Source organism: Rana temporaria, chromosome 10 (assembly GCF_905171775.1).
Source record: "Rana temporaria chromosome 10, aRanTem1.1, whole genome shotgun sequence".
In the NCBI taxonomy this organism is placed as follows: domain Eukaryota; kingdom Metazoa; phylum Chordata; class Amphibia; order Anura; family Ranidae; genus Rana; species Rana temporaria.
In genome coordinates, this window is record NC_053498.1 from 148251836 (window position 1) to 148264088 (window position 12253).

The 12253-nt window shown below is 44.6% G+C and overlaps 1 protein-coding gene across 1 annotated transcript; it reads left to right on the forward strand.

Moving 5' to 3' along the window:
• The first annotated feature begins 618 nt into the window (after positions 1-618).
• LOC120915749 (uromodulin-like) lies at positions 619-12028 on the forward strand. The gene is made up of 5 exons (XM_040326521.1): positions 619-700; positions 2316-2423; positions 7267-7481; positions 10393-10547; positions 11761-12028. Exons 1-5 carry the CDS (start codon positions 655-657, stop codon positions 12002-12004), a joined length of 768 nt encoding a protein of 255 aa, XP_040182455.1. The 5' UTR covers positions 619-654; the 3' UTR covers positions 12005-12028.
• Positions 12029-12253: the final 225 nt, after the last annotated feature.

The window sequence follows — 12253 nt, forward strand, 5'->3', positions numbered from 1 at the left end:
AGTAAACGTGAATGGCGTCCAGCGCCATTCACGATTCACTTACGCAAACGACGTAATTTTTCAAAAACGCGACGCGGGAACGATGGGTATACGTAGCATTGGCTGCCCCTGCTAATAGCAGGGGCAGCCTTACGCAAAAACCGACGTACGCAAACGACGTAAACTGCGTACGCAGGGCGCGCGTACGGTTGTGAATCGGCGTTAGTATGCAATTTGCATACTCTACGCTGACCACTACGGGAACGCCACCTAGCGGCCTGCGAAAGAATGCAGCCTAAGATATGACGGCATAAGAGCCTTATGCCAGGCATATCTTAGGCTGCAGTCGGCGTATCAAGGTTCCTGAATCAGGAGCATTCGATACGCCGGCGCAAGTAAGCAATTGCGCTGCGTAACTATGGTTACGCAGACGCAATTGCTCTCTGAATCTGGGCCAATAATAATAATATTGTCACATATATGGATGTTTGTTATGTTTTTCGTTTGTATTTATTTTTACTTATTTTGACTTTTACTATATAAAACTATACATAAAAAATGCAGAACTCTGTAAGACCTTTTTAATTCTATTATTATTGTTTTTTTTATTTTTGCTAAATCGCAAACAGAAATTGGTTGCTCATATAGGAAATATTTTTTAGGGTCCTGATCACCATGAAGACAACACTGCTGCTCTCTGTACTGTGCGCTGTCATGGCGGGTGAGTGACGTTTATCTCCTTTTACATAAAAAAACACTTCTGGAATACAGAGACAGAGATCGTTCCCAGAAATTGGAGGGTATGATCGGGGAAGGGCAAATGGACAGAAAAAGAGTGAGAGAGATCCGTTCTATAATTCAAGTGTATATAAACCAGAGAATGAACATATAGGGCCAGATCCACATACATCTGCGTGGGCGCAGCGTATGTGAGATACGCTACGCTGCTGTAACTTACTTTTCTTTTCTTTGAATCCTGAAAGAATTTGCGCCATAAGTTACGGCGGCGTAGTGTATCTCTCGCGGCGTAAGGGCGTGGAATTCAAATTGGGCGGGTAGGGGGCGTGTTTCATTTAAATGAAGTGCGTCCCCGCACCGAACGAACTGCGCATGCCCCGTCCGTCAAAACTCCCAGGGTGCATTGCTCCAAATGACGTCGCAAGGACGTCATTGTTTTCGACTTGTACATAAATGGCGCCCAGCCCCATTCACGGATGACTTACGCAAACGACGTAAAATTTTCAAAATTATACGCGGGAACGACGGCCATACTTAACATTGAGTACGCCACCAGATAGCAGCTTTAACTATACGCCGGAAAAAGCCGAACGGAAACAACGTAAAAGAATGCGATGGCCGCTCGTACGTTCGTGGATCGTCGGAAATAGCTAATTTGCATACTCGACGCGGATTACGACGGGAACGCCACCTAGTGGACGTCGAAAAATTGCATCTAAGATCCAAAGGCGTACAAAGACGTACGCCTGTCGGATCTAACCCAGATGCCGTTGTATCTTGTTTTGAGGATTCACGCGGGAATTTTGAAATTACGCCGGCGTATCAATAGATACGCCGGCGTACTTTCTTTGTGGATCTACCCCATAATATATTGCAGTGTGCGGGTCCTTAGTAGTAGCTGCTTTAGTTTTCTTTTTTTTCAGCCTTTTTTTTACATATTTTCACCTGGTGATCCTGCCAGCCTTCCTGTTACATCGCCCGCTCTCCATATTGTGTCTATAAGCAAGCAGTGTTATTGCTTTGGGACCACAAAACACCTCCACCTGTTTGTCATCTGCATAACATAGGAGGAAGGGGTCTCTGTAGCTGTAGGGGGTCTCACACATGAAAACTAAGCAGGACTGAGAATGCTGTTTAAAATAAGACTGCAGAGTACAAAGGGGAGCTCTGAATTTCTGGCAGGATCAACAGATATAACAAAATGAATTAAGAATTAATGGCAGCCCTGTGCGTCTGCTAAATAGCAGTGTGGTTTGCCTGCAGGCCCTGGAATGTGTTCAATTTACACGCATTCTCGCACCCGCGTTATATGTGAACCTGGCCTTATTCATGAACACGGGGGAATACAACACTTTGAGATCTTTGTTTATGAATTGTAACACTTTTGAAACAAGTTTGTAACATTTGGATACAAGTTGCAGCAGTTTGACACAAATTGGATTGTTTTTAAACACTTTGAAACAAACCGGACATTATCGCTGATTTGTTTTAAATATTTTGATCCTTATGTTACATTGTAGTTGGATTTGAGATCTGTTTAGACTCCCACACAGGAACACGGGATGTACTTTAATGTTTTATTTTTTCTGTCTCTCTAGTGGCTGCGTCTCAGGCCTGTGGAAATGAAACCTGTGCTACTGATGAGATTTGTAACAATATTACTAATACCTGTCAGTGCAATACAACTTTCTACACATTTACACCAGGTATGGTATACTATAATAAAATGGTCACAATGGTCTAGTGCAATGGTTCTCAACCCTCTAGTGCTATGACCCCTTTAATAACATTTCCCAAGTTGTGGGGACCCCTAACATTAAAATTATTTTCATAGCGTGGGTTGTCAGCATCTAAGGCAGGACGAGTAATTTGCACCCCTAACCCAAGGACATTTAGCGCTCTCTGAGTCCCTTCCACTCCTACAATCTTAAAACCTCTTATGGTACATTTTATGATGTACCACTTTTTCTCATTGTTCTCCTTTCTTTCCATTTTATCTCTATGTAAATTGTTTTCCCCAACCCTATCTTCTTGCTCTTTCTCTCCCCTTTAATTTATTCCTCCCCCTCTTTTCCTCTCCCTTCCATGTATTCTTTATTTTTATTCCTTCTCTTACTTCTTTGTGGTGGTGGTGGTTGTGGGGGGGGGGGGGGGGCTGGGTGGGATCAGTGGCAGTGCTGGCGGGGAGTTGGGATCAGTGGCAGTGCTGGGGGAGTTCTGATCAGCCAACATAGGTGCTCTTGATCAAGGTTATCTGCTGATCTGAGAACTGTAGTGGGGACTTTTAATGGCAACTCTAATCACAGGAAGTGTTACTCACTGTGTCTCCGACTTCACTGTATCTCTCCGACTTTGTGGTGTCTCGTAGCAGTGACACATATGCCAAAATCAGGAGATAGGGTCTCCTCCAGCCCCTCCCACTTCACATTCCTCACCAGTCAGCTGACCTCTAGTCTCTGCCCCCCACCCATGCTGTGAATGTATGGGGACACTACACTGATCATCAATGTAAGGGGGACACTACACTGATCATCAATGTAAGGGGACACTACACTGATCATCAATGTAAGGGGGACACTACACTGATCATCAATGTAAGGGGACACTACACTGATCATCAATGTAAGGGGGACACTACACTGATCATCAATGTAAGGGGACACTACACTGATCATCAATGTAAGGGGGACACTACACTGATCATCAATGTAAGGGGGACACTACACTGATCATCAATGTAAGGGGACACTACACTGATCATCAATGTAAGGGGACACTACACTGATCATCAATGTAAGGGGACACTACACTGATCATCAATGTAAAGGGACACTACACTGATCATCAATGTAAGGGGGACACTACACTGATCATCAATGTAAGGGGACACTACACTGATCATCAATGTAAGAGGACACTACACTGATCATCAATGTAAGGGGACACTACACTGATCATCAATGTAAGGGGGACACTACACTGATCATCAATGTAAGGGGGCACTACACTGATCATCAATGTAAGGGGGACACTACACTGATCATCAATGTAAGGGGACACTACACTGATCATCAATGTAAGGGGGCACTACACTGATCATCAATGTAAGGGTACACTACACTGATCATCAATGTAAGGGGGACACTACACTGATCATCAATGTAAGGGGACACTACACTGATCATCAATGTAAGGGGGACACTACACTGATCATCAATGTAAGGGGACACTACACTGATCATCAATGTAAGGGGACACTACACTGATCATCAATGTAAGGGGACACTACACTGATCATCAATGTAAGGGGACACTACACTGATCATCAATGTAAGGGGACACTACACTGATCATCAATGTAAGGGGGGCACTACACTGATCATCAATGTAAGGGGGACACTACACTGATCATCAATGTAAGGGGACACTACACTGATCATCAATGTAAGGGGGACACTACACTGATCATCAATGTAAGGGGACACTACACTGATCATCAATGTAAGGGGACACTACACTGATCATCAATGTAAGGGGGACACTACACTGATCATCAATGTAAGGGGGACACTACACTGACCATCAATGTAAGGGGACACTACACTGATCACCAATGTAAGGGGGACACTACACTGATCATCAATGTAAGGGGACACTACACTGATCATCAATGTAAGGGGACACTACACTGATCATCAATGTAAGGGGGACACTACACTGATCATCAATGTAAGGGGACACTACACTGATCATCAATGTAAGAGGGACACTACACTGATCATCAATGTAAGGGGGACACTACACTGATCATCAAAGTAAGGGGACACTACACTGATCATCAATGTAAGGGGACACTACACTGATCATCAATGTAAGGGGACACTACACTGATCATCAATGTAAGGGGACACTACACTGATCATCAATGTAAGGGGACACTACACTGATCATCAATGTAAGGGGGACACTACACTGATCATCAATGTAAGGGGACACTACACTGATCATCAATGTAAGGGGACACTACACTGATCATCAATGTAAGGGGGACACTACACTGATCATCAATGTAAGGGGACACTACACTGATCATCAATGTAAGGGGACACTACACTGATCATCAATGTAAGGGGGACACTACACTGATCATCAATGTAAGGGGGCACTACACTGATCATCAATGTAAGGGGGCACTACACTGATCACCAATGTAAAGGGGACACTACACTGATCATCAATGTAAGGGGGGACACTACACTGATCATCAATGTAAGGGGACACTACACTGATCATCAATGTAAGGGGGGCACTACACTGATCATCAATGTAAGGGGGACACTACACTGATCATCAATGTAAGGGGGACACTACACTGATCATCAATGTAAGGGGGACACTACACCGATCATCAATGTAAGGGGACACTACACTGATCATCAATGTAAGGGGGACACTACACTGATCATCAATGTAAGGGAGACACTACACTGTTCATCAATGTAAGGGGGACACTACACTGATCATCAATGTAAGGGGACACTACACTGATCACCAATGTAAGGGGGACACTACACTGATCATCAATGTAAGGGGGACACTACACTGATCATCAATGTAAGGGGGACACTACACTGATCATCAATGTAAGGGGGACACTACACTGATCATCAATGTAAGGGGGACACTACACTGATCATCAATGTAAGGGGACACTACACTGATCATTAATGTAAGGGGACACTACACTGATCATCAATGTAAGGGGACACTACACTGATCATCAATGTAAGGGGACACTACACTGATCATCAATGTAAGGGGGGCACTACACTGATCATCAATGTAAGGGGACACTACACTGATCATCAATGTAAGGGGACACTACACTGATCATCAATGTAAGGGGGACACTACACTAATCATCAATGTAAGGGGACACTACACTGATCATCAATGTAAGGGGACACTACACTGATCATCAATGTAAGGGGGACACTACACTGATCATCAATGTAAGGGGGACACTACACTGATCATCAATGTAAGGGGGACACTACACTGATCATCAATGTAAGGGGGACACTACACTGATCATCAATGTAAGGGGGACACTACACTGATCATCAATGTAAGGGGACACTACACTGATCATCAATGTAAGGGGACACTACACTGATCATCAATGTAAGGGGGACACTACACTGATCATCTATGTAAGGGGACACTACACTGATCATCAATGTAAGGGGGACACTACACTGATCATCAATGTAAGGGGGACACTACACTGATCATCAATGTAAGGGGACACTACACTGATCATCAATGTAAGGGGACACTACACTGATCATCAATGTAAGGGGGACACTACACTGATCATCAATGTAAGGGGACACTACACTGATCATCAATGTAAGGGGGCACTACACTGATCATCAATGTAAGGGGGACACTACACTGATCATCAATGTAAGGGGACACTACACTGATCATCAATGTAAGGGGACACTACACTGATCATCAATGTAAGGGGGACACTACACTGATCATCAATGTAAGGGGACACTACACTGATCATCAATGTAAGGGGGCACTACACTGATCATCAATGTAAGGGGACACTACACTGATCATCAATGTAAGGGGACACTACACTGATCATCAATGTAAGGGGACACTACACTGATCATCAATGTAAGGGGGACACTACACTGATTATCAATGTAAGGGGACACTACACTGATCATCAATGTAAGGGGGCACTACACTGACCATCAATGTAAGGGGACACTACACTGATCATCAATGTAAGGGGGACACTACACTGATCATCAATGTAAGGGGGACACTACACTGATCATCAATGTAAGGGGACACTACACTGATCATCAATGTAAGGGGACACTACACTGATCATCAATGTAAGGGGGACACTACACTGATCATCAATGTAAGGGGACACTACACTGATCATCAATGTAAGGGGGCACTACACTGATCATCAATGTAAGGGGGCACTACACTGATCATCAATGTAAGGGGGACACTACACTGATCATCAATGTAAGGGGACACTACACTGATCATCAATGTAAGGGGGACACTACACTGATCATCAATGTAAGGGGACACTACACTGATCATCAATGTAAGGGGACACTACACTGATCATCAATGTAAGGGGGACACTACACTGATCATCAATGTAAGGGGACACTACACTGATCATCAATGTAAGGGGGACACTACACTGATCATCAATGTAAGGGGACACTACACTGATCATCAATGTAAGGGGACACTACACTGATCATCAATGTAAGGGGGACACTACACTGATCATCAATGTAAGGGGGACACTACACCAACAGTCAGTGTTTTGTATGTAAACTGGAAGATTAATTTGGATTTAACTCTTTGACTCTATGGCAGCTTTCTCCCCAGTCCCTGGTCACTCCTGATACCCTAACATGGGTATATATAGAAAACCCCTATAGTGTATAATGTACATCTCAGAAATTCTGAATTACTTCACTCTTTTTTTTTCAGGAAGCCGTCCATCTCCAAATTTTACTTGTACCGGAGTAAAGTTCAATATACAAGTGTCAAAATGTTGGTTGGAAAAACAAGGTTATAATACATCTGAAATCAGGCTGAACAGCACCGACTCCGAGTGTTTCGCAGTAAGGGAGTTGGTGGATGGAAAATCAGAGATGACCATTCATCGCCCAATGACAAGTTCTGCCTGTAACACTGAATCTGTGGTAAGTTCTCCTGACACCGTCTGACTGTTTGTTATACAAGAGAAGTAAAAACAGATACATTAAAGTCTTTATAGACAAAAATGTGATAATTTAGCGTTTTAACCCCCCTGGCGGTATTCCCGAGTCTGACTCGGGGTGGAATTTTTTGGCTAGAATCGGTAACCCTGAGTCAGACTCGGGGTCGCCTCGCAGCATCCATAGGCAGGGTTTACTTACCTTGTCCCTGGATCCAGCGATGCCACCGCGCTGTGTGAGCGAGCGGGACCTCGCTCGATTCACACAGTGCCTCTGTGCGCAGCCAATCTCCGTTCCCTGCGACGTTACGATGCACGGGGACGGAGAATGGCGATAAATTCAAAAACGTAAACAAACACATTACATACAGTATACTGTAATCTTACAGATTACAATACTGTATGTAAAAAATACACCCCCCCCCCTGTCCCTAGTGGTCTGTCCTGTGTCATGCATGTCATTTTATATAATAGAAACGTTTCTTTCTGCCTGCAAACTGGAGATTGTCCATAGCAACCAAAAGTGTCCCTTTATGTCAAAAATGGTTTTAGATCAGCTAGAAAACAGCGATAATAAATTATAATCACTTGCAGAATTGTGCGATAGCGATTTGTGGGAAAATTCATCATAAAAAAAAAAATAATGACAGCGACAATTCTGCAACTGAGCAAATTTCAGTGATTTTGAGTTGATTACATTATTGAATAATTTTTATTATAATTATATTATTATTTGTTATAATTATTTATAATTATTTATTATATTATAATTTATAATTTTGTTTTTAAAAAAATGTCATACCCGGGAGGCCTACTAGACTCTTGTTTGGTCAGATTTAAGTGAGTTATTCCTAAAAATTACAGACCTACAGTATAAAACGCCAAATTTCCTTGCAAATAATGGTACCGCTTTCAGCATGTTTTTTCTGAAAGAATCATACCGCCAGGGAGGTTAATGGAATAGAGATGGATTAGAACCTTTGTCATGTCTTTATTGTTGTTTTTATCCCCCAGAAGAGTCTTTTGCCCTTGCTCCTTGTGACCTTCACCAGGTCCTCCAAGTCTGCCCCATTCCCCGAACTGCCATTTGTAGATGAGATAGTAAAGGAAGGGGTGTGATTGGCTCCTGCAGCTGCCTGGGAGGAGGAAGCAGGGGCGTGGCTTGCTGGGCTCTGTGTGTTTGAAAAGACACACACAGCCTAGGATGGATGGATGTCTCTCTTGCAGTTAAAGGAGAAACCCACAAGAGGGAGCTGAACCCTGACACAAATAACAATGCTCTCTATTGATTTTCATCATTAAGTATATATATATATATATATATATATTTTTAATACAAGCAGTCTAAGTACCTCAATGTGATTTGGGTTCAGCCTCTTGCAGTCCTTGTACAACTCAGGCTGGGAGAAAGAGAAGCAACACAAGTAACCAGTTAGTTTATCAGCTGACAAAGATTATGTTGGTAGAGAGAACAGAGTGACAGAGAGATGAGCTCATCAGTCCTCTGCTTCTTCTTTTACTGTCCAGTCCCAGGCTGAGGATGGGTGGTCTAGGGGTGGATCCAGAGTCTTGTCTCAGGAGGGGCACTGCCAGAAAATATGTTTTTTTTGTGGGCAATTTATCAGGGAAATGGCTAATGTTGGCGCTTCAATCATCCCGGCACCGTGGTTGTTGTGGTTTCAGGATGATTGAAGCGCATTATTTCTATTATTACATTGGATTTTATAAAATGAAATGGTTCAACTCACTATAATGCAGAATCAGTGGGAGCCCCAAATGTGTCACTTGCCACTGTCACCTGCCACACCTTGCGGATTGTCACTTGCCACGTCACCTGCCATATGTTGCGGATTGTCACTTGCCACGTCACCTGCCATATGTTGCGGATTGTCACTTGCCACTGTCACCTGCCATATGTTGCGGATTGTCACTTGCCACATCACCTGCCACACATTGCGAATTGTCACTTGCCACGTCACCTGCCATATGTTGCGGATTGTCACTTGCCACTGTCACCTGCCATATGTTGCGAATTGTCACTTGCCACGTCACCTGCCACACCTTGCGGATTGTCACTTGCCATGTCACCTGCCACAATTTGCAGATTGTCACTTGCCACGTCACCTGCCACACGTTGCGGATTGTCACTTGCCACATCACCTGCCACACCTTGCAGATTGTCACTTTCCACGTCACCTGCCACAACTTGCGGATTGTCACTTGCCACGTCACCTGCCACACCTTGCGGATTGTCACCTGCCTGCTAAGGTGGTGTTTTGCTTGTTTCTTGCTGTGTCCCAGACTTCCAGAGTCAGGCAGCAGAGAGATAATGTAATCTCTCTGCTGCCCACGCTGCCTGCACAGGGAGGGCGGAAGTTACAGCAGGGATGCATGGAGGTGATAGACAAGCTCATCTCTCTGCTCCCCTGCCCCCCCCCCCCCCGGCTAGCTGATTGGCCAGCTGTGCGCTCACGCCGAGCCACCCACACACTGAGCCGCCCGCCCACAAACCGCACCGCATGGCCCGTCCGCCCGTGGAGAGACCCACAGGGCCACCCACTCTCTCATCCACACGGCCCGCAACAAATTTCTCGGGGGTGGCAATTTCCCCATTGCCCCCCCTGGATCTGCCCCTGGGCTCAGAGAAAATGGGTTGAATGATACTGGCCATCAGAGTGAGCAGAGACAATGGCAATAAAAAGTACCGCAGGGGAAATCTCTGCATTTAAGTTGAATATTGCAGTAAAAGCTACTTTTGTTATTTTATCTTTGTGCTATTCATTTTTATCTGTTTATTTTGGGCCAGAGTTCTGCTTTTAGCAAAATTGGAAACTTCCTTTTTGACCTGTCAGAGAAATAAACTAAGTCTAATGACTTCTGTGCTTCTCTCTCTACAGATAAATTCATCTCATGTCACCTACAGTAATCTGCTGTCTTTTTTTGCCAAGACGAATCCAATCAGTATAACAAATGACATCGCCATGAATATTTCCTGCTCTTACCCTCTGAATATAAATGTCATTCTTAATGTGACACTGAAGCCAGTAATCGGGTAATTATTATTATTACATAGTGTCGATCTTTCAGGAATCCATGCCAATTATTTCCTCCGATATTGCATTCTAGCACATACTCTTGTGTAAGCGGCCTGTTTTTGTGCTAGAAAATTACTTAGAACCAAGGGCCGCCATCAGGAATTATGGGGCCCCTTACTCAGCTTCAGGCGTGGGCCCCTGCAGCAGAGAACCGGGGGGTGCCGATGCTAATTGAGAAACGGGGGGGGGGGGGCGTGAATTGAGAAGCGAGTGAGTGAGTAACTTGTATACTTTGTCGCCATCCCGCGACCACGGACATTTACGAACGGGGGAAAAAGAGTCCGTTTTTTGGATTGTCCATAAAAATACAGGCGATTGGCAATACTGTGCTACACCCTACCCAGGGCAGGACATAGGGTGGTGGGGGCCCCTGGGCTTGAGTGTTGATTGTCTGGAGCCGAGAAGCGGGGGGGGGGTCGAAGTTGTTGAGCGGGGGGGGGGGGGGTCAAGGCTGATCGAAGTTGTTGAGCGGGGCCGGGATCAAAGCTGATCGAAGTTGTTGAGGGGGGGGCGCCGATCATAGTTGTTGAGCGGGGGGTGAAGGGGACTTCTTACCTCTTCATCAGCAGCAGCACATGGCTCTTCCTGCTTCCTCCTCCTGGGGCCCCCTATTGGGCGTGGTCCATGGGCTTGAGCCCAGTCAAGCCCAATGGTAATTCCGGCCCTGACCCTACCCTTGTATGCTACCGCGCATGCGTCAAGGTTTTTTGAGCATGTGCGGAATACAGGTAAGCATATAAGCCTCGTACACATGCACGGTTTTCTCGGCAGGAAACACTGCCGAGAATCCCGACAAGATAAAATAGAGAGCAGGTTCTCGTCGAGATTCCCTACGAGAAACCATACACAAGACCGGTTGTCCCACAAAGCTCTCCCAGCAGCTTTCTTGCAGAGAAAACTGTGCGTGTGTACAAGGCTTGACGATAAATGCTTTTTTATTTGATATTTGTGTCGTTGTTGCCTCTAAAGTCCCAAGTAAGGTGGGTTTCCTTTTTCCCCATTTGAAACTATACAGGGTATATCAGCTTAATTGGTTCCATCAGTATACACAGAGCTGAAGGAGATATCTAATATCTTTCTGTATCCTTAGTGCAAATAATGTCGGTGCATGACCACATACCTGCAAGGGTTCCTAGGTAGGTAACCTTCTGTTGTGTGTTTATTTTCCAGGACAACAGTAATATCCAGCCCTACAGGAAATGGAAGTTATGCAGCTGTAATGATGGCCTATAAAGATAGCCAATATACGACCCTTCTGACAGAAGATGACCCCCTGACTGTGGAAAATACAATCTACCTCTCAGTGACAGTACCAGATCTGGATGTGAACACCTTTAAACTCAAGGTGGTGAATATTTATGCCTCTCCTACCAATTCAAGCGACCAACAGTACTATCTTCTTAACGACGGGTAAGTACACTGGTTAGTAGACTTCTGTGTTCTTTGTACACTTTGACAAATTCTCTAAATGCCGAGAACAATATATCGCATTAGGAGGTCGGTTGCCGCAGTGTTGGCATGAAGTTCTGAACTAATCCGGTCAAGTGACTTCTTAAATCATTCCTGGAGTTCATCTTTAAAGGGGTTGTAAAGGTTCATGTATTTTCACCTTAATGCATTCTATGCATTAAGGTGAAAAAACATCTGATGTTTGTCGGCCCCC